This window comes from Callorhinus ursinus, unplaced genomic scaffold (genome assembly GCF_003265705.2).
Source record: "Callorhinus ursinus isolate GAN/ISIS: 27379988/994484 unplaced genomic scaffold, GSC_fseal_2.0 scaffold1, whole genome shotgun sequence".
In the NCBI taxonomy this organism is placed as follows: Eukaryota; Metazoa; Chordata; class Mammalia; order Carnivora; family Otariidae; genus Callorhinus; species Callorhinus ursinus.
The window spans coordinates 7,930,462-7,957,563 of record NW_027397063.1 but is presented as its reverse complement, the minus strand read 5'-3'; the positions used below and the strand labels follow the sequence as shown (position 1 = coordinate 7,957,563).

Below are 27,102 nucleotides of genomic sequence, written 5' to 3'. Positions count from 1 at the left end.
GAATGTTGCATATCATTTTCACAAGATTTTTTAAAAGTAATCTCTACACCCAACATGCGGCTTGAACTCACAACCCCAAGATCAAGCCAGATGTTCTACTGACTGAGCCAGCCAGGCACTCCTTTCACAAGATTTTTAAAACAAACGAAATTACAAGGTTATATAAATAGATATATTTTACAATTATCCTGGAGTTTGGAAAGTGTTGGGGAAGGTCATGGAAAAGAACTGCTGGTTGACCCATGAGCTGGACCCAGGTAGTGGGGGGGCTCCTCACCACCCCTCTGCCCCCCTCCCTTGAAATGTGGGTTCCATTTGCCTTTCTTGCTCCTCCAGAGACTGATTCAGCCTTGAGGTAATGATGTGGTGTTAAGAACACCTGAACAGGGTGCCTGGGTGGCTCAGTTGGTTAAGCGACTGCCTTCAGCTCAGGTCATGATCCTGGAGTCCCGGGATCGAGTCCCACATCGGGCTCCCTGCTAAGCGGGGAGTCTGCTTCTCCCTCTGACCCTCCCCCCTCTCATGTGCTCTCTCTCTCTCTCATTCTCGCTCTCTCAAATAAATAAAATCTTTAAAAAAAAAAAAAAAAAAAAGAACACCTGAACAGTATATGTGACTGAACCTAGTTAAAACCTCTTTATATAAACTTTTAAGATTTGGTGGGCCGGTGTGGGGATTCATTCATCTTGCTGCCACCCAAGAAAGCCTCCTATGTAAGTTCCCTTTGTTTATCAAAACTGCCACCTACCAGGGGTCAACATCTCAAGCTATAAGGTAATTAGTATGTCACAATACCTGGTATGGAAGTAAGATAGGGCTAATAGGAGAAAGCTGCATGTCTTCTAAGACTGTTTATAATACTAAAAGGCCTAACACTGGATGAATATTTGAAAAAAATTGCTAAAATCTAGAAAGAAGATAAAACCCTGGGTGTATTTCTACTAAGCCTAAGTAAATGCATTAAAAAGTTAAGAATATGATATTTTGGTATTGTATATCCCAATTATTTGTTTATCTAGGTCAGATTTATTAAACATTCTGATCATACAATTAATGAATTTTAGATAGTAGACTTTCTTGATTATTGGTCTTTGATCTTACGTTTTGTAACACTGAAATAGTGGATTTATTCTGCTTGCATTATCTTCATGGTCAACACACACAGAATAAAAATCATACTAAATCAATTTTTAAAAAATGTTTATTTATTTGACAGAGAGAGAGAGAGAGAGCACAATCAGGGGGAGTGGCAGCCAGAGGGAGAGGGAGAAGCAGGTTCCCCGCTGAGCAAGGAGCCTGATTCAGGGCTCGACCCCAGGACCCTGAGATCATGACTCAAGCTGAAGGCAGATGCCTAACCGACTGATCCACCCAGGTGCCCCGGCATCTTCTTTTTGTACTCACTTGATTGTTCCTTTAAAAAATAAAGCTTATTTTTTCTGTTATTCTGCTTAAAATATATTATCATCTTTAATAGAAAGTTGTTGAAAATGTATTCCAAATTACCATAATATAGTTTAAAAAGGCAACAAAGAAATATGACTACCTCCCTGAAGCAACAAAAATTCAAGTTTTGAGATCAAAAGGCAAATAGTCAAAATATTAGCGTATTCTTAAGTTTCACAATAAACAAATTTCCACCAAAGATGACTCCCTCTAGTTTTGCCACTCAATGGGCAAATTTTGTTCAGGTATACACCTATACTCATGATTCTAGAAGAGAGAAACTCATTTTTAGTTTCAGGACAAAGCATCCAATCAGTCCAAAACACAGAAGTTGGAAGTCAACTTGGTCCATGGATGGGTAAGTGACCTAGGTTGGCAAATTGGACTGAACAGAAGGACCTTTATAAGATTTTAGGAGGAAAGGATTTCTTCTTTTCTTACTTCAGAATAACAGACTCCTGGCATATTTCAACTGTAAGGGGAAACAGCTTAAGGCTAAGGCAAAAAACACCTTGTTTCAAAATCATCTTTATTTTCCCCTATGAGTCTCCTGTAAAAGAAAACAAAAGAAAACAAACAAAAACCACATGCCACCTAGTACTCCGGAGTGGCATGCCTCTTCCTTCCCTCCTTGCCCTCCCAGTAGAGGGGGGAGGTGTGGCCTCTCAGATTATACCTGGAAAGCTTCCAAGGTTTCGAACCAACAGAAAGCCTTCCCAGTTGATACTCCAAAAAAAAAAAAAAAAGAAAACTATTGATGGATTTAAATACATTAAATTAAAATGTTTTTTTCCCTATGTCAGAAAAAACAAATAGACAAACAGGAAAATCTGCAACATTACCTAGGGGTTAATGTGCTTGTTGTTAAAAAAATGCTTACAAATAAATATTTTAAGGCTGCCCATTTAAGTAAAAATAAGTAAAGCATAAATAGGCATTTACCACAAAGGAAATATAATTGACCCACTCTAAAAGTCAAATGAAGATAACATAAAATGTAGATTTTTCATCTAAAAAAAAGACAAAATAATAATAATGATTAAAATCCAGAGAAAAGGAATTTTCAGAATTGCAATATTCATTTCTTAACCCTTCATAAGTGCAATTTGACAAGAGAAATCCAGGGGTTAAGAGTGACTTTCCACTTTTGGAAATCTAACATGAGGACATAATGGATGCTCATAGTAGCTTTGATGATTGGAAAACAAAACCGAAAACAGAACAGAACAAAAACCAAAAAAGGTTACGATCTCTTTGATTAGGGAGCAAAAGGCAAGTTGAGGGCAAAGCATAAGACTGAAGCACAAAAATTGCAACCCCCCCTTCCCACACCCCGGGGCATATGTGTGACATTCCTCAGGCACTACTGGCTGCCTAAGAACAAAGGAAAGGAAAAAACAAGTGGTTAACTGATAGAGATCACAGTCATGTAGGACATGAGTCTCCATTAGTTTGCAACTGTCTTAATGATTTACAAGAAGAAAAGCAATCTCCAGGAACCTATAGACCCAATTGCCTGGAGCCCTAACATCACCCTCACCTTCCATAGGATAGAAAATCTTATATAATCCGTCACCCCTCACAACCCCAGGCAGCAGCTCTTTCTGCCCACGGGTCCTGTCCCTGTGCTTTAAGCCACCATTTTGCACCAAAGGTGTCTCAAGAATTCTTTCTTGACCATGGGCTCTGAACCCCACCACTCCGAACCACATCATTTTGGTGCCTAGTGTGGGGCTGAATCTTCTCATCTAGAGTCTGAACTGCAGTGCAAACTTGGTTTCAGCCATCATTTCAACCTGTCTTTTCATCTGTCCAAGTGGATGAGCTTTAAGACCAAGAGACCTCTTTCTTTGCCCTCTGGACTCTCATCTGCCTCCAGCCTTCCTGGTAGCACCTCAACTCTTCTGCCTTCCCCTCCCCCTCCCCGTTTCTGCACCACCTTCGATGCAGCCTGCATCACTGTCTCCTATACCATCCTCGGTGCCTCTGGCACCATTGACTCCTCCTATCCTCGCTGTCAAGGAGCAAAGAGCACCGTGTTAGACCTAACCCTGCCCACTTCAGATTTCCACACTGGTGCCCCAGATAAAAATTAACGATGGGAAACAAATTGACTCTTAAGTGGACCCACATGGAACATAATTTGGTATTTAAACTAATTTAAGTTTGTTGGTTTAATTAAGATAGACATGTGAGTTCTCAGCATTAAATATGAAACTTTTTATTCTACCAAGGTTTACTCAAGGTCAAATAAGCTTGTGTTATCTCTGTTGCAATTTGTCAGCAAAAAGATGACTTAAAATAATGGTTAATTTTGTTCGTCTCAAGGTTTTCATGGGTAATTGCTAAGATAGTCTTTGGTAGCCTAAAACTAAAGTTTTGCTTGGATGATGTTTGGGATTGAACTCATTGGGTATCTAGGTCTTTTCTAAATAGAAAGGAGTGCTAAAGCATTGATTAGTGAATGTAGGTTTGTTGGCTTCTTATTGCAGAGAAATTGAGGATATTTGAGTTTGTTGGTAAGCATGCTTTGTGCTTAATTGATTCATAAATTTGCCATTGAAAGAATTCTGGTGTAACGGTTCACAATTGGTTACTACTTAGTTTTCACTGGAGGCTTAGTTTTCTAAGAGTTAAAATTCTGCTAAATGTAATTAAAACTGATGAAAATAAGGGAAGCAACTCTACGTGTGGGAAGTAGGAGATATATAAGAAAGATATAAGGGGGTGCCTGGGTGGCTCGGTCAGTCAGGTGTCTGCTTTCAGCTTAGGTCATGATCTCAGGGTCTTGGGATTGAACTCCACATCAGGCTCCCTGATCAGCAGGGAGTCTGCTTCTCCCTATCCCTCTACCTCTCTCCCCAGTCATGCTCTCTCTTTCTCTCTCTCTCTAGTAAATAAATAAATAAAATCAATCTTAATAAAAGATATAATGAATGGAAATACATTTTTGTTGAAGGTAAAAGAAAGAAATTTTGTCTTAAAATGATACCAGTTGTTTGGTGAAAAATGGCTTGAGACAAAATCTGAATGCAAAAGAAAGCTGTAGAAGGTTTGTGAAAGGAAATCTTTGTAAAGGAATTTTATATGCCATCAGGGTGGACTAAAGCTGAAATGAATGGATTTTATGTATGTATGTATGTATTATGTATTTATTTATTTAAAAGATTTTATTTATTTATTTGACACAGAGAGAAAGAGGGAGAGAGAGCACAAGCAGGGGGAGTGGCAGGCAGGCAGAGGGAAAGAGAGAAGCAGGCTCTCTGCTGAGCAAGGGGCCAGATGCAGGGCTCGATTCCAGGACCCTGGGATCACGACCTGAGCCGAAGGCAGTCGCTTAACCAACTGAGCCACCCAGGTGCCCCAAAATGAGTGGATTTTAGAAGTACACTTGTATAAGATTGAAATCGTGCTTTCTTTCTCTTAAAAACACTAAATTTTCTTAGATTGTTGGTCTGCTCTTGGTAAGAAAAATGTAAACAAAGGGTTTTTTTCTTTTGTCTGCCTGGAAAACCAGTGTCTATGTTTTGTCTTTATCAGGTCTTTAACGATCTATAATCCTACTTAGGCCAGTGCTTTAAAACTTTCTAAGGTTTTAACAAACTTCCCCAAGATTTAAATCATAAATGAAGTCTCTTTGACCAATTAGGCATGTTTATTTGGTATGTTACCTTCTGGTATAAGGTCATCACTCAATATTCTGATTATTGAGGTGTTGTGTGTCAGAGAAATAACCAGATTTCCTTGTCAGCTACATTATAATGAACTCTCATCAGATCTTTAATCATGTCATGTCTATTTTTGAGTCTTTTGTCATTTATAGTTTTGTTCCTCTTGTGAACAGTGTTTAATTTTCAAGGAGATTCATAAAAAGGACTCTTAGGACAAATACAGGTACTTGATATCTTTAATAACAAAACTGAAATGAGTAAGAATTTCCAGAACTAACTATAATGCTGCATTCGTTCAACTGAATATCACATATCACTTAATATCACATATACCCATAAGTAAAAATAATATACTAGAAAATAAAACGTAAAACCAAAATTTAATATTATCTTCTTAGGGGTGGATTTGTGGGTGGGTTTTAAATCCAGTTAGTTCTACATTTCCTATAATAATCATCTTTTCTAATAAAAATGTATTACATACGTATGGGGGTGGGTGGAGAAAGAAGAGATTCACAAAATCCAAAACGCCAAATGCCCCGGGAAGGAAAAAATAAGCCTCCATTTAGATAACTCCCTGGTTAAAATCTGGAGACACGCGGTCCTGGACTGCACCACCAGAACTTCAGGGAGCAGAATTCCACCAATTCTCCCGCTATAGCAGCATCTGGGAAATCCCAAAAGAATGCACATCGAGGCCTTTTCCCCAGAAGATAATGAGCAGTTAAAAAAAAAAAAAAGAAAAAGGCCATCCAGCAGCACAGCCACACCCGTCCAGCTGAGAGATCCCTACTTGAAGGGCAAGTCCGCAGTCTAGGGCTAGAGCCCCGGGTCAAAAGCCTCTGCCCACCTGCTCCCATATTCACAACGCCCCCAACCCGGGCTAGTAGTTCCAGGGCTAGTCGGTGGCTACCTGCGCTAAGCCTCGTTAGGTCCCTCCCAGCTGCGCCCGGTGGGAGCCCTAGCGTGCGCTCAAGCTGCGGGGGCTGGGGAAGGCCAAAGCGTCAGTCAAAGCTCCGGAGCACTTGAAAGCTTCTGGGGAGCTGGTGTCAGCAGGTAGCCGGTCACTCCCCTTTCATGCTGAGCTGAAATCTTCCCTATCGCTGCTCTGCTCCTTGAAGGGTTCTGCCTTTGATGGGGGCGGGGGGATGGCAAAAGATATTAAGGCCTACATCCCTCCCCCGTCCTGATGGGAGCAGATTGCTAAATTGTGCTTAACCAGAAGGCTCACAGTGCCCCTTTGCGGAATTTTTATGGGCTCAGATGGTTCTAAATAGTTGTAATCGTGGCAGGGGGTAGGGAAGTACCAAGAGCATCAGTCCTTAAATGCCATAAACTCGTAGCTGCCTTGCAGTCTTTATGGAGGTCCACAAACGATATATTCTGTTGGGTTTCTCTAATATCTTATTATATAGCTTTCTAAAAAAAAAACAACCTGTGTAACAGTTTTTATATTAGTGCTCAAAGTGATCATCAGTTCTGCACAGCAGATGCAATTTTGTTTTAAAATTCAGTTTATCAAGAGTCGAGCCGTTGCTCTGGCCAGGCCCGGACGTGTGGCCCGCCGCGCCCGCTCCTTGCGCCCCGTCGCTCCCGCCCGCCCGCAGGATGGCCCACAAGCAGATCTACTACTCGGACAAGTACTTCGACGAGCACTACGAGTACCGGCATGTCATGTTACCCAGAGAACTTTCCAAACAAGTCCCGAAAACCCATCTGATGTCTGAAGAGGAGTGGAGGAGACTTGGTGTCCAACAGAGTCTAGGCTGGGTTCATTACATGATTCATGAGCCAGAACCACATATTCTTCTCTTTAGACGACCTCTTCCAAAAGAGCAACAAAAATGAAGTCTATCTGGGGATCGTCAATTAAATCTTTTTCAAATTTAATGTATATGTGTATATAAGGTAGTATTCAGTGAATACTTGAAAAATGTACAAATTGTTGATCCATACCTGTGCATGAGCTGTATTCTTCACAGCAACAGAGCTCAGTAAATGCAACTGCAAATAGGTTACTGTAAGGTGTTTAAGATAAAATTTCTTCTAGTTGGTTTTTCTCTTAATATAAGTGCCTGTTTGACTTTACCTGTTGCTTTTGTTAAATAAAGTTTGTATGTTGCATTTAAAAAAAAATAAAATAAAATTCAGTTTATCAAATTAACGTGCAAATGACAACAGTGGCTTTTGACTTTGTTAGTCCAAGTTCAACTAGTTTGGATTTATGGGATTAATTTTACAATTTACAATATATACTTATTTAAAGATTTTATTTATTTGACACAGAGAGACACAGCAAGAGGGAACACAGACAGGGAGAGTGGAGGAGAGAGAAGCAGGCCTCCCGCTGAGCAGGGAGCCCAATGCGGGGCTCGATCCCAGGACCCCGGATCATGACCTGAGCGGAAGGCAGACGCCCAACGACTGAGCCACCCAGGCGCCCCCAATTTACAATATTTTTAAAAATTTTACTTAAGTTGTGTTTGGGGCACCTGGGTGGCTCAGTTGGTTAAGCATCTGCCTTTGACTCCGGTCATGATCCTGGAGTCCCACATTGGGCTCCCTGCTCAGCAGGGAGTCGGCCTCTCCCTCTGCCCCTCCCCCCTGCTGGTGCACGCGCGCTCTCTCTCTCTCTCAAATAAATAAAATCTTTAAAAAAAGTTTATACAGGAATTACTTTTACAAATAAAAGTGGACATATGACCACTGTTTCCTGCCCATACTTTTGTTTTCTAATAATCCTTTTAATTTTTAACCATAGTTTGATTTGGGACTAATAGTTTCTTTTCAGAATTTATTATTATTTCTTTGTAGATGATTACAGTTCAAGATATATATCAAATTAATACATTGACAGATTGTCATTGTGGAATAAATGTATGTGCAATCATACTGGTCAATTTTACCTAACAGGGATGTTTATATATCAAATATGTAATCATTGGTAATAATCTCAGAAAGCTATGTTTCCTTTTTTTTTTTTAAAGGTTTTATTTATTTATTTGAGAGAGAGAGAGAGAGAAACAGCATGAGAGGGGAGAAGGTCAGAGGGAGAAGCAGACTCGCTGCTGAGCAGGGAGCCCGAAGCGGGACTGGATCCCGGGACTCCGGGATCATGACCTGAGCCGAAGGCAGTTGCCTAACCAACTGAGCCACCCAGGCGCCCGAAAGCTATGTTTCCTAACATTCAACTGGTTTCTTTTCCTTTTTTTAAACATTTTATTTATTTGAGAGTGAGCAAGAGAGAACACAAGCTGGGGGGGTGTGGGCAGAGAGAGATGTGGGGCTTGATACCGGGACCTTGGGATCATGACCTGAGCTGAAGGCAGATGCTTAACAGACTGAGCCACCCAGGGGTCCTTAACTACAGTTTCTTATAGTTTTTTTTATTTTTATTTTATTTTTATTTATTTTTATTTTTTTTAAAGATTTTATTTATTTATTTGCGAGAGGGAGAATGAGAGATAGAGAGAATGAGAGGGAAGAGGGTCAGAGGGAGAAGCAGACTCCCCGCTGAGCAGGGAGCCCGATGCGGCACTCGATCCCGGGACTCCAGGATCATGACCTGAGCTGAAGGCAGTCGCTTAACCAACTGAGCCACCCAGGCGCCCGCTTATAGTTTTTTTTTAGATTTATTTATTTGAGAGAGAGAGGAGGGACAGATGGAGAGGGAGAGAGGGAATCCCAAGCAGACTCGTTGCCAAGCTCAGAGCCCGCTGAGACGGGATCCCACCACTGTGAGACTATGACCTGAGCCACAATCAAGAGTTGGACGCTTAACAGACTGAGCCACTCAGGCTCCCCTCTTATAGCTTTTTTTTTTTTTTAAGATTTTATTTATTTGACAGAGACATAGTGAGAGAGGGAACACAAGCAGGGGCAGTGGGAGAGGGAGAAGCAGGCTTCCCAAAGAGCAGAGAGCCTGATGCGGGGCTCGATCCCAGGACCCTGGGATCGTGACCTGAGCCAAAGGCAGACGCTTAATGACTGAGCCACCCAGGCACCCCTCCCCTCTTATAGCTTTTATTGTGTCTTTTACAGTATACAGTGCAGGCAGGACCATCTGACTTCTTCTTCTCTCTTTTGATATCTTAAATACATTTTTATTTTTTAAATTTATTTATTTTTAAAAGATTTTATTTATTCATTTGAGAGGGAGAGATTGAAAGAGAGCACATGAGTGGGGGGAGGGACAGAGGGAGCAGAAGCCTGACAGCAGTGCGCCATCCCAGGACCTGGAGATTATGACCTGAGCCAAAGTCAGATGCTTAACCGACTAAGCCACCCAGGCGCCCCAAATTACTTCATCTTTCAAGAAAGATTGGGGGAAAAATCAAAAGGCCAACAGTGACAAAACTCTTTCAATACTCCTTTGCCCAGTCACTGTCCTTCCACACCAAAGAACATCTGGAAAACATCCGCACATCCTTTGGCATTTAAAAACTGATACAGCTGACCAAAGTCCATATGGTTTCCTCTGGCTCCATTAACATTGAACACTTTTTCTTCAAAACCTGAAAATTTTCTTCGTCTTTCTATTTTGTCATTTGTACCATCAAAAGGAATGTCTTCTCGATGGCGAATTAAAATTCTCTTCCAGTTTAATTTTCTGAGTCTGAAAAGAAATTTTCAAAGTAGACATTTTGAAAATGTGTTTTGTCTTCTAGAGCATTGAAAATAGAAGTTATAAAACAGACTTTTCAATGCCTTTTCCCAGAAGTAAAGAAATTTACTTTTATCTCACAGGGATTTATTTTAATTCAATATGATGCTGGTCATGATCCTATCTCCAAACTCATTTATTGCTACTGCCTCATATCAACATTTTAGAAATGTGGAAATTACTGTATCTCAAACTCCCAAAGGGACTTCTTAGAAACTTATTCAGGATGTCAGTACAGAAATGAGAAGATTAGAAACCCGTTTGTTTCACAGGGTACGCACAGCTTATCACATCACTAAGAAGAATCCGATCCATGGAAATGGAGGGGATCATAACATCTTGGACAGGGCTCAATTAAACAGCTATATACAGAACATCTATGTGCACCATGTCAGGGAAGGGGGTGACGCTGATCATATGTGAGTTCTGGTTTATCCACTGACTTGAGACCGAATCCCCTAAGGTACAACCCCAGGGACATACTAATTTCCACATCTCTAGTATCTTGTTTACTACTAAAATTATTGACACAGCATACAACATTTGTGAAAGCAAACCTTGACCAGAATTCTTCACAGGCACTTTGTGGGCCTTCCACACAAACAACACCAGGTTTCCCTGGCATGCTAAATCCAGATAGGGAAAGCTCCTTTGCCCACTCTAGAATATTCTTTCTTTTACACTTGTTGTAGATGTGATGGCTGTAGATCCACAGTCTTGTGAGAATGAGATCAACTGGCTGGAATGTACTTCCTGGAGCAGGGGAAGGTGTGGTGTCTCTGCTGATATAGCCAGAAGCATGTTCTCTAACCCATTCTGTGGCATTCAATATACAGACATCTCCGAGACAATTCTTTTGCAGGTATTCGGTCAGATCTGTGTTTAGCTGAGTCTGCTGGGATCTACTAAGTGATACTGATCTGATGGAAAAGATATGGAATATAAAAATTAAATCAATTTTTTGGAATAGAAAACTTAAGCATTGCTTTTATTCTCAGGTTAATTTTAACCTTTGATGTTGGCCAATTCCTGTAACATACCTGACAATAATTTCAGGCAGAACTTCAGGGTATTTAAAGGGAAGAATACAAGCCAGAGAAAACATCACCTGATTAAAAAAACAGAAGAAGAAAATGCCCTAAGTGGTGTTTTAATTCTTGACAGGCTTTCAGTTCTTCAAAAAGCAAACTGAATTACCATTGCTTCCTCAGATACATCCAGGTTCACATTGATAGTAAAGTAAACTTTCGAAGATCGTCCCTCCATCGTCCTCTTTTCAATACAATCTTTCAGTTCTGCTAAAGCCAGCTGGTCATTCACAATGAGCTCGTTCTCACCAGGGAACATACTGGCTAGCAGGTCTAACTCAGAGAGCTGGGCCTCTGCCTGTTCAATCTCAATCATTTTTGGATATCTGTAAATTTCTAAGGAGGTAAGGATAAGAGAAATAATTTACAAATGCAATTTTGGGAGAATTCAATAGATCAATATAGGTCCTTATTGAAAGTGTGTTCGATTTCTTCATAAAATGTGAAATTTAAACAGATGTAATATACTAAGGATCCAAACTATGGGCCAACCCAGTGAAAGCCATAAAACTCTAATAATAACCAGGCATCAAATTCCTCTGTGTCTGGATAGTTGACCTGGAATCTTGAGCTACCACAGTGAACAATTTCACTTAAGTAAACTAATTACATAGTCAAAAGCCCTATCAATGATAAAAGCCAGGAGAGAGGCTATATGACTGGTTACTTTGGAAACCTAGAATGAACAGAATAAGTAACAGAGTTAGTTTTGTGGATGGTTAATATTTTTCTCTTAATATTAGTGTTTATTAGTTTTTAAAAAGCAGAATGTGAAGAAGAGAAAATAAGCTAACAACGTCACAGCTCAAGTACCCTCTGTTAACATTAAAAAAAAAAAAAGTACTAGGTTATAAAATTCAAGTGGTAGAAGGTTAAAAAATGAAGATATAGCTTCAGCTGGTGATTTCTTCCCCTACCTGCCTAAATCTCCCATCCAAGGTGAAGAGTTTTGGTGTTACAGAAACAGAAAATATTTTAGGAATTAGAGACATACATAAATGGAAAATATATGGTGGTATAATGTTTAAGGATATGTAAAGAGTGAGATACATAATCAAAATGTATCCATAGGGATCATATAAACATATCTTTTTTCTCCACTTCTTCCCCTCCAAATATATGTCAAAGACATATTCACTGTCAGTACATAGTGATCTATCTCATTCTTTCTAGTGGTTGACTGTCATACTGAATCTTGTTGATATGTCATAATTTATTGCATTCTTTGCCTATTGATGGGCAGTTGGGTTGTTTCCATACTTTTGCTATTATGAACATTTCTTTAATAGAAGTTCTTTTTATAGATACAGTTTGGCAAACTGTTAATACTGTATTCTCAAGGATAAGTTTGTAGAGGTGGCTTGTTGGGTCAATAAGTATAACATTTTAGATTTTGGTAGATATTGCCAGGTTGCCTTCCAAAAGTTGCCATACTGAAATGTAAGTTTTTACATAGTCCCCTCACCTTTTATTTTTATTAATTTTTCAAAAGATTTTATTTATTTATTTATTTGAGAGAGAGGGAGGGCACATGAGTCGGATGGGGGAGGGGGGAAAGGGAGAGGGAAAGGGAGAAGCAGACTCCCCACTGAGCAGGGAGCCCAACTCGGAGCTTGATCCCAGGACCCTGAGACCATGACCTGAGCTGAAGGCAGATACCCAATGGACGGAGCCACCCAGGTTCCCTGCCCCCTGCAAACTCTTTAAAAAAATTCTTAATACATAGTCTTTTTATGGTGTTTTTTTGTCTGTGTGTACCATTCATGAGTTTTTAAGTAGGCATATTCATCAATTTCTGCTTTCAAAGCTTCTGGACTTTGAATCTTTGCTAGAAAAGTCTTCACCATTCCAGGGTTATAAAGTTCACCAAGATGCTAATCAAATAGGATTTTTTTTTAGATAAATTAATTTCATTTGCAAGAAAAAGTGTAGGGACTTCTGATAAAACATGGAGGCTGAGCACTTGTATAAATATTTCCCTTTCTCTGTGACCCCACTAAAATGAGAATAAAAGGGGCGCCTGGGTGGCTCAGTCGTTAAGCGTCTGCCTTCGGCTCAGGTCATGATCCCAGGGTCCTGGGATCGAGTCCCACATCAGGCTCCCTGCTCAGCAGGAGACCTGCTTCTCTCTCTCCCACTCCCCCTGCTTGTGTTCCTGCTCTCGCTGTGTCTCTGTCAAATAAATAAATAAAATCTTAAAAAAAAAATAAAATGAGAATAAAAGGATAAATTCTCAAAGACAAAGGGAAAGGAAATAACAAAAGCTATCAACAAAAGTTTGGAAGGTGAAAGGGGTAAATGAATTATAACTAACTTATATTTCAGCTTCCTTCCCTCTATTAACTGCTTGGTCAGGTGGGTAGGGGTGCTGCAGAACTTCGGGCAGGCTCAGGAAATAGCACCAGGTACCCTAGAAAGCAGCAGTGTAATGTGCAGTAGAAAACATGAATTTGTTTAAAGTCTAGAGTCTAGACTTAACTAGACTCCAGTTTAGGATTTCTCAATCTTGGCACTATTGATATTTCAGAACAGGTAATTCTGTGTTTGTGTATGTAGGGGGGCAATCTCTGTCTTTTAATTACTGTATTTAGAAAACTTACATTTAACACGATTATTGATATGTTTGGTCTTAAGTACCTATTTCATTTTGTTTTTTTCTATGTTTTCCATTTCTTTGTTTTCTTTTCCCTGCCTTTTGCAGGTAGAAAATATTTTGGAGGGCGCCCGGGTGGCTCAGTTGGTTAAGCGACTGCCTTCGGCTCAGGTCATGATCCTGGAGTCCCGGGATCGAGTCCCACGTCGGGCTCCCCGCTCAGCAGGGAGTCTGCTTCTCCCTCTGACTCTTCTCCCTCTCATGCTGTCTCTCATTCTCTCTCTAATAAATAAATAAAATCTTTAAAAAAAAAAAAAAGAAAATATTTTGGAATTCCACATTTTGGTTAATCTGTAACGTTTCTGCACGTATTTCTTTTTATAGCTCTTTTAGTGGTTACTCTACACACACGTATATAAAACATCACAGTCTCCCAGTGTCTTATTTAAACAGTTTGAGTGACATATAGAAACTTTATGTACCTTTACCTTCCTGCATTTGTAATAGAGTGATCTTAAAATTTTCTTCTATATATATTTAGAACCACAAGAGTGTTATAATTTTTGCTTCAGCCATCAAATATAATTAAGACAGAAGAGAAGGGAAGTTCATTTTATTTGCCCATACTTTTGCTTTCTCTGTATTTCTTCCATGATAATTTCTTTATTGTTTCTTTTCCATTTTAAGAACTTCCTTGAGCCGTTTTTTTTTTTTTAGGGTAGGTCTGCTGGTGACAAATTCTCTTAATCTTCCTTCATGTTAGAATTTCTTGGGGCACCTGGGTGGCTCAGTCAGTTAAGCGTCTGCCTTTGGATAAGGTCATGATCCCAAGGTCCTGGACTGAGTCCTGCATTGGGCTTCTGCTCAGTGGGGAGTCTGCTTTTCCCTCTGCCCCTCCCCTGCTTGTGCTTGCTCTGTCTCTCAAAAATAAATAAATAAATAAAATAAAGTTTAGAAAGTCTTGATTTCCCCTTCATTCCTAACGATATTTTCACTGGATATGACATTCTGGGTTGTTAATTCTTTATTTTCAGCACTTGAAAAATATCATTCCTCTTCATTTTGGCCCCATAGTTTCTGATGAGAAATACTCTCTTATTTGAACCTTATAGCAAAGGTTCATTTCTTGCTTGCCTTCAAGATCTTTTCTTTCTCTGTAGTTTTCATAGGGTTGACTATGATGTGTCTCTATATGAATTTCTTTGAGTTTTTTTGTGCTTGACATTCATTTAATTTCTTGAATCTGTTTATGCCTTTTGACAAATTTGGGAAAATTTCAACCATCATTTCTTCAAGTACTTTTTTCAGCTCTGCCCTCCCCCCCTCTTTCTCCTTCTGGAATGACATGTTAGATCTTTTGTTATAGTCCCATACGTTCTTAAAACTCTGTTCATTTATTTTTGCTCTATTTCTCTCCACTGTTCAGACTGGATAATTTCTATTGTATCTTCCAGTTAACCGATCCTTTCCTCTGTCCCCTTTCTTCTGTTGTTGAGTCTATCTTCTGTGTTTTTAATTTTGGTTATTGCATTTTCAGTTCTATCATTTCCATTTGATTCTTCTTCACATCCTCTATTTCTTTACTGGGACCCGTTATTTTTTATTTGCTTGAAGTATGTTTATAATTGCTCACTGAAAATTTTTTAAGATAGGTATTTTTTTTTAAGTTTTATTTATTTAAGTAATCTCTACACCCAATGTGTAAGCAAGAATCACATGCTCCTCTGACTGAGCCAGACAGGTGCCTCTACGATATGTGTTTTAAAATCTTTGTCAGGGGCACCTGGCTGGCTCAGTAGGAAGCATGCAACTCCTGATCTCAGGGTCATGAGTTCAAGGCCCACACTGGGTGTAGTGATTACTTAAAAATAAAATTAAAAAAATAAAATCTTTGTCAGATAACTCTGTCATCCTGGAATCGGCATCTATTTTATCATCTTTTTCATGTAGTTTGAGATTTTCCTTGTTTTTGGTATGATTGATTTTTTTTATTGAAATCTGGACATTTTAGGTATTCTAAGACTCTGAATATTACTCAAATCTTCCATTTTAGCATACTTTTTCTGATACTTTTTTTGACATCCTGCTTCAGAAAGGAGAAAAAAAGGGGGGCTTATGCCCAGGAGGGGTGGGAGAGCCTCCTTACTGTTACCCATGTGGCCTCCACTAACACCATGTTGACGGGCCACTTTGCTAACGCTAGGTGTTGGTGAAAGTTGGACTCCCCACCAGACTTCTTGGACATCATTCCAGCAGGGTGAAGGAGGGATGCCTTGTTATTGCTGCATCAGAGTGGAAGTACAGGCTCCCCATGTGGTCTGACATGGGTCTGACACTAAACTCTGGTAAGGTCCTCATTATCACCAGGCAGAGAGGAAAGTCCTAGATCCCTAATCAGATTTTTTTGATACATCCTGACAAGGAGTGGGCATTGAAGTACTTATTACAGCTCAGTGAAGTTGGAATCTAGGCTCCCTTTGCTGGTGTGGTAGGGAGAGGCCACAGTGTTTTCTTTAGTATTTGCCTGGTATAGAGCATTTATTATCTAAATGTTTTCCATCTTGCTCAGCTGCACATTTCTTGGTACTTTAGCTAGAGAGCAGGGTTTTTTGAGGTTTTACAACTTGTTTGGTCTGTACCCTTGGTATTTCTGGGTTGCTGCTTCTTTAATCAAGTCTCAGATATTTGAGGCAAAAAAGAATAACCAAGAAAGTCACCACTGTGTCCTTTCTTGGGTCCCAAGGTCCCTAGTTGGTCTGCATTCCCCTTCACTTTTCAGAGTCTTTTGTGTTTGTTTTATAAATAGTGTCCGGGATCCTTAGTTGTACTTAGCTGGACAAATTAGGAAAGACACATCTACTCTGTTGTTCCAAAAGTGGAAGTCCCCCCTACACAATATTTTTAACTTATTGAATTAGTATGCATGTGCAAACACACACACACACACACACACACACACACACACACACACACAAAGATGGTTAACATCTGGTAATTGTTAGAGAAGAAAAAGTTAGTATAAGGAAAGCTGATTTAATTCTATGAAGCCGATCTAAGGAAAAAAATCAGACAGTATATAAAAAAGGTGTTTATAAGGATGTTCACTGCTTATTATCTATAATAAAAAAATCAGACATGACCTAAATGTTCAACAATAGATTAGTTAATATATATCTAAACAGAATATTATGAGACCATCAAAATATATATATTAACACTGATATTCATAATACAATTACCTAAAAAAAGTAGATTGTAGAAGAATATAAATAGGTATGATATTATCCATTGTTATATCATTACACATACATGAAAAAAGTCAGAAAGAGAATTCACCAAATTAGTTTGTTAAATGTGGGTAGAAGGAAGAAGGGAAGGACTAATTTGTATGCTTCTATATTGTTTGAAGTTTTAGAATTCGTATGTAGTGCTTCTGAATTCAGAAAAAAAGGAGTTACACATCTGAAAAGAAAAACAGAACTCAGTCCCATTGCTCCAAAGGAAATATGGCTTACCTTCTCAAAGAGAATTTACTCTGTGAAATCAAACACCATTATCTTGGTTAATGGCGTCTTCATGGAAGTCCTTCTCATCTTTGGGTAACTGTTTATTTAATAAATACTATATTTAGAGCTTCATCCTTCATTCCTTTCTGGAGCTTTCTATTTAGTTTGAGGATCAGTACATATTATCTAGTAAGATACAGAACAATGCAGATAAAAAAGGCTAAGTGTTAAATGACTAGTATAGGCATTATTGTGGGGTTTAAGAGGAGTACATGATCAATGAAATGGGCTATCAGGAAAGATTTAAGGAAGGAGACAGGATCTGAGTTGAACCTTTTCTCCAATTTTTTTTTAAGTTTTATTTACTTAAGTAAGCTCTACACCCAATGTGGAGCTTGAACTCACGACCCTGAGATCAAGAGTTCCATGCTTTTCCAACTGAGCCAGTCAGGTGACCCTGACTTGAGCCTTAAAGATAGGCTAAGACTTAGACAAGTGGAGAAGGGAGCATCGTGGGGAGAGAAGAAAGGTCTGTAAAGCAGGAAAGCACAAGAAAAACAGTATAGACCTGAGCCTGTGCCTTCCTCACAACCTTGACTACAAAGGCCTAATTCAGGGGCTCATTATTTGGACCATTTTCTGCTAGTTACTTCTTGTTTGTCCCCTAAACACCTTCTTGGTCCTTCTTTTCCCCGCTCTAGGCTGAAAAACTGACCTCCGCAGCCTATACCACCCCACTCTTCTTTCTTGTGGTTAGTTTCAGCTAATGCTCTGGCAGGAAGGGGGAGGATGGGAGGAGAAAGAAGCCAGAGTGTTTCTTCACCACACTTTTCCTGTTTTGGTGGCATTCTGACAATGGCCATGACGCCCTAAGACCACAGCTTTTGTGGGCAGCCCTTCTTCCTCAGCTCCAGGAAATCGTCCGGGCCTAGGGCCAGTAACGCCTGGCCACACCTCTGTAAACAGTCCCTTCATTAAGCAGTCTCTTTAAAATTTCAAAGTTGAGTGTATATCTATGTTTTCTTTACTAACCAGTCACTTCATAGAATTTTATATCCTACTTTCATTTGACATCCTAACTTATGCATTTACTGTTATTAAACAAAATATTCATGTAAGTATTCAAAATCCCTGAACTCACTGGAATTCCATTAATATCTTTTCTAGTATTTTTTTTAAAGTTGAGGTTAGATAGTTATTAGATATTATTAGATGGTTATTAGAGGAAGTGAATTTATTTTGTATTTTCATCATAGTGGTTTAAATATGTGCTCTGCTACTTAGACTGCCAACATGCACTTAAAAACTGTGTGACCTTAGGCAGGTGGCTTACTTTCTCTGTGCCTCAGTCTCCCCATCTCCAAAATGGGAATGATAAGGTTGCTGTGAGGATTAAATGATGTGTGGAAGGTGTTTCAAACAGTGCCTGGCAACAGAGTAAATACTATAAAAGTGGTTGCTGTTGTTATTCATCATTCATCCACAAATGTGTCTTGAGCACCTATTGTGTGTCAAGCATTGTCCTTGGCACTACGACTATAACAATGAAAAAAATCACCAAAAAATCTCAAAAAACACAACAAAAAATGTGTTTCCTAGGCAAGAGGAACACAGCAAGTTCAAAGGCCTTGTGGAAGGGAAGTGCTAGACTAGGTACTGGAGCTGACTAAGCCTGGAGCAAGATTTTTGGAGACAAGATTAGAGAGGAAATGTGGGGCAGTTTATATTCGGACTCAGAGGGCATGGCCAGGACTTCAGATTTTATTCTGTCTGATATGGAAGGCCATTGCAGGGGTCTGACTTACTTATGGGGAGGCCCATATCTGATGCTGTGAAATGTGCAGGGGAATGAGGATGAAACGTGAAAGACCAGGGAGGTACTACAATGACTCGGGGAGAGATGACAGTGGCTTGGATTAGGATGTGGTAGTCCAGGTGGTGAGCAACTTTCGAGTTCTGGACATATGGAGAGTAGAACCAACAGGATTTACTGACAAATTATATGTGATATGTAAGAGGAATCCAAGGCATTAAGAGATTGGAAGGATGGATTTGGCATTTAGGTAGGGAAGATGGTGCACACTGTAAGCCTAGTTTTAGAAATACTATGTAATGAAGTGCCTATTAAGACATCTACTCAATAGAGATGTTTAGGAGACAGCTGGATGTACAATTATGCAGTTTATGAGCTATCCGGCTGGAGATGTATTTTGGGAGTAACCAACATATATTTAAAGGCATGTTTGTTTTGTCACTTACTGAGTGAGTGAAATTGGGAGAAAGTCCTACTGAGTTCGGAGGTCTGGAAGATGAAATGGAGCCAGCAAAGAAGTTTGGGGCCAAGCGACCCGTGTGCGAACAACTATGGGAGTGATGCTACAGGTATATTATTTACTTGTCCAATTATTTTCGTAGATAAGATTTCAATGCAAAGAAACCCAAACCCTTGAAAAGAATTTTTGGACTCAAGATTTCAGTGAATTCTGTACGAACGTAGAATGAAAACCGAGTTTCCTAAGTGGAACCATTTTTTTTTTCCTCGCAGATTTTTATTTTACAGAGGAGAGCGGGTCCAGGAGGCACAAGCCCTGACCCCCGGCGAGTTGCAGAAGGCCACTACCGATACCTCGTGCGCAGGCGCCATCGCCCCTAACAACTGCCTGGGCCTAGGGATGGTGGTGAGTGTGGGAAGGGAGGGTCCCGACTGCGGGCGGGGTCAGGAACAGCCGGCTCTAACCAATGAGCAGTGTGTAGCGCGCGGGGAGGCGGGGCCGCGGCGTCGCCAAGTTCCCGGAGTCGGAAACGGGCCTCTGCCACACAGGAAATTCCCGTTTCACTTGGGCAGCAGTAGACCGAAGACTCACCTGGAGCCACGGACCCCCTCGGTGCTGAAACCCTGGATTTTATGGCTGCGCGGACAGCTCAGGTCTCATCCGGAGGGAGCCTCAGCGGTCCAGTGCTAGGCAATCCGAAGCCTACAAGCCACTCCAGCGAGGCGGCATAGGGAAGTGAGACAACGCCCTCTCCGCTTGGCGCATGCGCGCGCTCAGGGCCAGAGGTCCCGGAAGCCCATTGGTCCTGGCTGTTTGGTCCTGGCAGGTGCTCAACGGCTGGAATTCTTGGCAATGCTATGGGCTTCTCAGCCCCAAAGTTCAAATTCCACCCTATTGGCATTTCCCAGCTGCTGCCAGGGTTACGGAGAAGTTTTAGACGGCACTGTTTCCTGGGCCAAGGAATGGTCCATTAAAGTAACGCTCCTCAAATTCAAACATGCGTAGGAATCGTTCAGTTATGTGTAGCTTGGGATTCAATAGGTAGGAGTGGGGTTCCCTATTCTGGGTTTCTGATATCTTCCCACACAAGAGGGATGCTTCTGGCCCCTAAATAGCAAGGCATTAGGGAGAGGTGAGCCTGGATGGTGGTCGTGGCGACTTTAGGAAATACTGTTATTTAATAGAAATCTGTCACTGATAATAAAAGGACAGTTTGAAGGCGACTCCACCATGAGAGTAATTTAGATTTTTCCTTCACAATCTAATGTTTTTAATCTATGTTTTTCTCCAACTTTTTTCTAAGATTTTATTTATTTATTTGAGAGAGAAAGAGAGCACAAGCTGGGGAAGCGGCAGGCAGAGGGAGAAGCGGCAGGCAGAGGGAGAAGCAGGCTCCCCGCTGAGCAGGGAGCCCGATGTGGAGCTGGAGCCCACGACCCTGGGATCATGACCCTAACTGAAGGCAGACACTTAACCAACTGAACCACGCAGGTGCCCCCTTTTTCCAATTTTTATGAGAGATTTCAAGCATGCAGTAAAGTTGAGAGAATTTTACAGTGAAATAGTGGAGTGACTCTCAGGGAAGAAAAAAAGGGGGCGATTTTGCTCCTCAGGGGACATTTGGTAATAACTGAAGACATTTTGAGTTGTCACAACTGGAAGGGTGCTTCTGGCATCCAATGGATAGGGTCTAGGGATGCTCCTCAACTTTCTACAATGCTGAAGACATCCATCTACAACAAAGAATTTGCTGGTTTAAACTGTCCATAGTGCTGAGGTTAAGAAACTGGTGCTATCATGATTCTAGACACTATCGTAACATTTTATTCTACCAACTTTGTCATATGTCTAATCTATTCATCAATCCATCTGTTTTGATGCATTTCAAAGCAATTGCAGACATTAGCATACTTCTCCCTAAGTACTTCAGCATGCATAACATTAAGATTAAATGTTTGATTTTTTATTTTGAGGTAAAAATGAAATGCACATCTTAAATGTACATTTGCTGAGTTTTGATAAATGCATACACCTGTGTAGCTCAAATCCTATTAAGATTAGAACATTATTAGCATCCTAGAAAGTTCCTTCATGCTCCTTCCCAGTTAGTCCCCACCTGAACCCCCAAGAGGCAACCACTGTTCTGATTTTTTCCTGCCATAATTAGTTTTGCCTGTTCATATGCATGGAATTATATAGTAGGTACTTTTGTATGTCTTCTTTCACTATAATATTTTAAGATTGATCCATGTGCTTGTGCCTTACAGTTTCTTTTTATTGCTTAGAATCCCATTTTATGACTATACCACAGTTTTCCTATTCTTTTGTTCAAAATATGGGTTGTTTCTAGTTTCTGGCTAAAATGAGTAAGGCTACTATGAACATTCTTGCAAAATTTTTCATTTCTAATGATTATCCTTCAATAAGTATTTATTGAGCATTTACTATGTTCCAGACACCTCTGGATGCTAGAGATAGCCACGACCAAGACAAAGATATCCCATCTCTCTAAGAGCTTACATTTGCATGTTTCTGTGTATGTATGGGGGCTGGGGGGGAAGAAATATATAGGTAAATATAAGGGGAAAATATTAGATAGTGATAATTTGCTGCGTAGTGACAAAAAATAAAGTGACGTGAATGATCAGGTGGCTATGTAACCTAGATTGCCCAATTTCTCTGTGAGAAAGTAACTTTTAAGGTGTGAACAGAATTACAATAAAATAGCAACCACAGAAGATCATGGGGAGCAGCATTTTAGGCAGAGGAAGCAAGTGGTACAATGTCCCTAAGGCTGCGTTTTAGAATAGAAAAAAAAAATGCGTGTGTGCTGAGTGAAGAAAGCTTAAAAAATTCTATCAGCAGTAAAGAGCAAAAGAGTTAAATGTAATCCTTGCTACTCTGGCCAGTTTGAATGGTTAGGATGCCACTTAATCTACCTTTATCTGATTACTAATGAGGAACATTTCTTCCTATCTCTTATGACCAATTGTCTTTTTGTTGTGAATTACCTGTTCATATTCCTTGCCTATGTTTCTACTGGCGCTTGCATCTTTTTTTTCCCAAGCTATTATTGTGTCTTCTGTAGAAGACTAAACCCTAGGGTAGCGAGCCTATGTTCATTTAATTCACTTCACAGGGGACTGGGCCCTTACATATTTTTAACGGACACACAGTAAATGTTTGAAAATTTTACCTTCCGTGGGCAAGGTTAGTTCAAGACAATTTACGTACTCAACATTTAGAAGGCTATTGGGCAGAATTAGAACTGCGTGAAATGTAAATTTTACCCTCCTAGCCAGCCTTTAGATGTAATGTGAGTAAGGTAACCCATCCAGGAGATTCCAATACTCTGACCACCACCAGGTACTCATGCTTCCGAAACATTTAAACAACCCCATAATTACACCAGAGTGGGGAAAACTGACAGCCAATTTCTTCCAGGCGGCTGGATCTGAACTTCCGGAGGGAACCGCGCACAAGCGCCAATGAAATAGCGTCAGCGCCGCAGGCCCCTGGGGCTAAGCCACCTCCCATAATGCCGAGTACCGGAAATTGTTGCTTTCTAGGGGTCAGTCTGGCTTCGGCTCTGTCGCTCTCTATCCGTCACCGGGAGGGAGACGGAGCTGGCTGCCCAGCCCACAGGCTCATTAGGGGATGCAGTTATGGGCGCTGTCGCCGTGGGTGAGTTCTGTTCCCACTGACTCGCAGTCACCGCTCGCATGACTTCCTGCGTTTCGAGAGCCCGAATTTCCTGCCTTGACCTGGTTCTCTTCTCGAAGGCTCCTCTTCCTTACGCACGTTACCCGGCCTCGGCCCGGTACCGCGTTCTCATTGGCTTCATGTCCTGTCAGTACCAGGAGCTGGCCAATGAGTTGTCGGTGCTGGCGCCCTGATCGACCCTGGACCCGAACGTTCCCCCTTGGGTTCAGAGCAGTTGGAAGGGGAGGTGTGGCGGGCGCCGCGCGGCCGGGAGCACCCTACAGGTTGGGGTTGGGTTTGCTGCCGCGTCCATGTGGTGGTTAGTAGGAAAAGCAAGATCTGTCATCTCACCGATTCAGTGAACCTAGGGTAGGTCAGATCTACGCCGAACTTGAAAGCCATATTTAGGATCTGCTGACAAAGTTTTCCAAACGCTTCCATTTTTAATGGAATCGAGCAGGCATGGGAAGACTGGGAAGGAAAGGGAACTGGATTAGTATGCGAACCGGCAAGACCCAGCCTTGATTTAAATTTTGTGTGGAGTCCTGCAAAGAGTAGTTTGGCCGAGAAGCTGACTCTCATCTCAAGACTCACCTGAAAAGCTTAATAGATTTATTGAGGTTTTTTAGCGAGAGTACTCGCCACTCTTTTCTCTAGACTTATTTCATGCCCTTTATAGCTGCTAAAGATTTTTTGCAGCGCTTCCACAGCTTTGAAGTGAACCCTACTGTCCTCTCCCTGAAGTAGTTAACAATTAGTCTTTCAAGTTTTTCTTTGGAGTCCGGGCTGCTGCAGTCCTCAAACCAGATTTGCTATGCTGGCTTCATTACAGGATACTTCTTCATTCTTTACCTTTTTGTTTTTCAGCGGAACTTTTTTGCTTCATTCTTAGGTGTACCTACCTTTGTACCTTATATCAATCTTTTATGTCTCAGATACTATGCTCTTTTTCTGTTTCAAAGCAAGCACTATTTCTTGAGAAGTATTTCTATATGTACTGACACTGTATTAGATGCATTAGGCAATTCAGAGGTGATGCCCAAAACCATTTCTTTCTCCTAGAACTTTAGATTCCATATAGATAAATAACACGTGTCCAGGTCAAAGATTTAAGAAGCAGCCCGTTGGATTCGGGGACAAAACGAACAGTGCACATTATTAAGGTTGGGGAAGTTCACTTGGGAGGTTTATTTAGAGTAGAATGGTTGCCTAAGTCTTCATTGAAATGGACATCTTGGAGGACTGGTAAGATTTGGATAGGTGGAGAGAACGTCCCAGCTAGAGACCAAAGTCATAGAGGTGGGGCCACAGTGTTTTGGAGAGACTGGCCTGATCGGAATGCAAAGAGTGGTGGTCTTGGAACTGAAAGATCCGTGTTTTAATTCCATCTCTGCCACCCTATGATCTTCCATCATTTTGTTTCTGAGTTTCTTCCTTTAGCAAAATGCTCCATTTAAAGGGTGGTTGTGAAAATCAAATAAGATAATGTTTATGAAATGGCTTTGAAGATCAAACGCACTGTATAATTAAACTTCAGTGGTTCTTTGCTGAGAAGTAATGAGAATCAGGATTACCAGAGCATTGAGGACAATTTGTAAGGGACCGTGAGTGCACAGCTCAGGATCCTGGATATGATGAAAATGGTATTACTAGAAGAAGATCTATCTGGTACTGGAATGCAGCACAGATTAGAGGTAGTTGGATTGGAGGCAAGAACTTGGGTACTGGGTACTATTTGTTTTCCCTTAAAATCTATAATTATAGAGGAGATAAATTATGTAATATGTTACTTTAGGGTGACAAAATGTACATAAAAAGTACCCTAGTTTTATATATACCCGTATACTTTGTATTCTTTTGTTTGTTGTTAATTCATTTATTTTGTAAACATGGAGACTTGTTACATTTTAGATGATCCTTGGAAAGTTTAACAATTACTTGATGTGGCACTTCATATAAACCTTTTTGAATTAACTTTATTTACACTAACCAAGTAAGAGCTGAAAGAGGAATACTTCTAAGACCTTAGGATAGGATGACACCAAGTATCAGAATTATTGGGAAGTGTTTTCAAAACCTGTCTCCCAGGTCCTACTTTCCTAAATTCCTAAAATTCCTAATTTCCTAAAATTCCTAAGAATTTTAATAAGAATCCCAGGTAAAATAATTATTATAGTCATTTAGGTGATTTTGACACTAAGTTATTTGATGTGAAGTATAAGTTTTCAAAATCATTATTATTTAAAGTTAGGTAGATCTGTATGTACTTGCAGCACTTTTCATGTATTCTAATTTTGAATTGTTGACTAAGGAGGTGAAGATGTGATGTGCAGCTAGATTTGGCATAGTCTTCCAAACTGATTTTGGCAGTAATATAATAACGTAAACAGTTGAGAATGCAGTTGTAATAAATTCTCAGTTAGCTAATACCCAGAGGGAATCCTGGTATGGAAAATGTGGAACAGTGGATCACTTTTTATATTTGGCTTTGAAATTTATAAATTTTCTAACTCCCTTTAGTAGATTATCTTCAGAATTATTTCAGATTTTTCTTGGAGAAATTATCAGTTTAATTTGCATAGATTGCAGAGCTAAGAAAGGTAGCTTAGAAGGAAGGGACATTATTCTGTTTCAAAATGCCACCACCACTCCACATTTATTTAGTGAGAAGTTAAATTCCTAATAGTGTAAAGTGCTGAGACTTTTTAGGATCTGTGTAAGAAGACACAGGTTCTTTCCTGACTCTTACATTCATTGCAAAACTTTTTTTTTTTTAAAGATTTTATTTATTTATTTGACAGAGAGAGACACAGCAAGAGGGGGAACACAAGCGGGGGGAGTGGGAGAGGGAGAAGCAGGCGTCCCATGGAGCAGGGAGCCCGATGCGGGGCTCGATCCCAGGACACTGGGATCGTGACCTGAGCCGAAGGCAGACCTCAATGACTGAGCCACCCAGGCGCCCCTCATTGTAAAACTCTTAATCTTACTAAGAATCAATTTTCTAAGCTATGAAAAACAGGGGTAATACTATCCTATCTACTTCAGAGTTCTTACTGAAAACTGGATGATACATGTGAATGGTCTCTGTAAATTATAAAGTGTGATAGACATGTAAAATATGTGGCTTAGTTACTATTGCCTAGAGAAATATAAAACATACTCTTTTTTTTTTTGTCAAGCTAACTTTATCTTGTTTTCTAGATTGTTATTTTGTGTCAGTAAGTAATCCATAAAGTGCCAACATGGGAAAGAAACGGACAAAGGGAAAAACTGTTCCAATTGATGATTCTTCTGAATCTTTAGGTATATTTCACCAATTGAATCTTAAAGTTATGTTTATATCCCTAAATGGACATATATTTTAATATGTACAAATGGGATCAAAGTGTACAGTATTGTTCTGTAATTTGCATTTTAACTTAATGTTTATATCTACATGTCATTTAATAGTCTTAATATTCTTAATGGCATGATACTCCATTGATGTAAATGACCATGGGTGCATATTTCATAATTTACTTAGGTAATTCCCCACTGTTAAAAATTTAGGTAATTTTTAACTTCTCAGTGATATTGAATGGAGTAATAGTAAACATTTTTGTAGCTAAATCTCTTTGCACATCCAGCTGTCTTTTTAGTACAGATTTTAAAAGTAGAATTGCTGAATTAAATGGCATAAATATTTTCAAGACTCTCTTGGTTCCATAGCTAAATGCTCTTCAAAATTTTTTTACTAACTTATAGGCCCCCTAGCAGTGAAATAAAGTGCGCATTCCCCTTAATGATATCAACACTTGCCAGTATCATTTATAAACATCTGCTGATTGTCTAGTTGAAAAAGAGTATTTTCTTTTTTTAGTTTGTATTTCTTTGACCACCTACTGGGATTTAGTAGTTTTTTGTATGATCTCATTTGTATTTATTTTCTCTGGGTGCAAGTTCATTGTACATAAGCTAAATGTGCCACTTGACTGGTTTCTGAACCTCTTGGGTCCCTGAGACAACTGAAGCATTTTAGAGTGACTTGCAAAACCCTTTACTGATCTGGTCCCAACAGGGTTTTCAGTTTCAGGTCTAGCTGCTTGTTTTTACACATGTGTGAGGACACAGTTTGAGGAGACAGTATGAACTTTGACATTTTGTACCTACATACCTTTGTT

General features: G+C 40.1%; 3 protein-coding genes across 11 annotated transcripts in view; 2 read left to right on the top strand and 1 right to left on the bottom strand.

Moving 5' to 3' along the window:
- Window positions 1–6,646: 6,646 nt before the first annotated feature.
- On the top strand, window positions 6,647–7,257 carry LOC112824518 (cyclin-dependent kinases regulatory subunit 2). Its single transcript, XM_025872435.2, has one exon. It carries the CDS (start codon window positions 6,726–6,728, stop codon window positions 6,963–6,965), a length of 240 nt encoding a protein of 79 aa, XP_025728220.1. The 5' UTR covers window positions 6,647–6,725; the 3' UTR covers window positions 6,966–7,257.
- A 1,485-nt stretch (window positions 7,258–8,742) lies between these two features.
- RWDD2B (RWD domain containing 2B) lies at window positions 8,743–19,988 on the bottom strand. 3 transcript variants are annotated; one of them, XM_025872422.2, is made up of 6 exons: window positions 19,832–19,986; window positions 16,977–17,153; window positions 10,978–11,204; window positions 10,821–10,888; window positions 10,338–10,700; window positions 8,743–9,732 (listed from the first exon to the last, which is right to left on the bottom strand). In XM_025872422.2, the coding sequence occupies exons 3-6, from the start codon at window positions 11,182–11,184 to the stop codon at window positions 9,498–9,500; spliced, it is 873 nt and encodes a 290-aa protein (XP_025728207.1). In that variant the 5' UTR covers window positions 11,185–11,204; window positions 16,977–17,153; window positions 19,832–19,986; the 3' UTR covers window positions 8,743–9,497. The 3 variants fall into 3 exon arrangements, with proteins under 3 accessions (XP_025728207.1, XP_073747522.1, XP_073747528.1); XM_073891421.1 differs by lacking the exon at window positions 16,977–17,153 and having other exon boundaries at window positions 19,832–19,988; XM_073891427.1 differs by lacking the exons at window positions 16,977–17,153; window positions 19,832–19,986 and adding an exon at window positions 14,089–15,167.
- A 161-nt stretch (window positions 19,989–20,149) lies between these two features.
- USP16 (ubiquitin specific peptidase 16) overlaps window positions 20,150–27,102 on the top strand; it is a 30,379-nt gene continuing 23,426 nt past the window's right edge. For 2 of the 7 annotated variants that reach the window (XM_025872385.2, XM_025872363.2), the window contains exons 1-2: window positions 22,774–22,924; window positions 26,144–26,245. In XM_025872385.2, coding sequence (XP_025728170.1) covers window positions 26,185–26,245 — 61 coding nt within the window. In that variant the 5' untranslated portion in view covers window positions 22,774–22,924; window positions 26,144–26,184. Of the gene's footprint in view, window positions 20,282–22,773; window positions 22,925–23,153; window positions 23,312–26,143; window positions 26,246–27,102 lie in introns of those variants that run through there. The other 5 variants (XM_025872380.2, XM_025872371.2, XM_025872394.2 and 2 more) reach the window with 5 other exon arrangements.

What these genes read in the sequence shown, in the direction of transcription:
- LOC112824518 (XM_025872435.2), top strand. Translation starts at nt 6,726, where the DNA reads ATGGCCCACAAGCAGATCTACTACTCGGACAAGTACTTCGACGAGCAC.
- RWDD2B (XM_073891421.1), bottom strand. Translation starts at nt 11,184, where the DNA reads ATGATTGAGATTGAACAGGCAGAGGCCCAGCTCTCTGAGTTAGACCTG. An exon ending in CTGCCTGAAATTATTGTCAG is followed by an intron (nt 10,701 to 10,820) that starts GTATGTTACAGG and finishes CTTTTCCATCAG; the next exon opens with ATCAGTATCACTTAGTAGAT. An exon ending in TGTGAAGAATTCTGGTCAAG is followed by an intron (nt 9,733 to 10,337) that starts GTTTGCTTTCAC and finishes ATTTCTTTTCAG; the next exon opens with ACTCAGAAAATTAAACTGGA.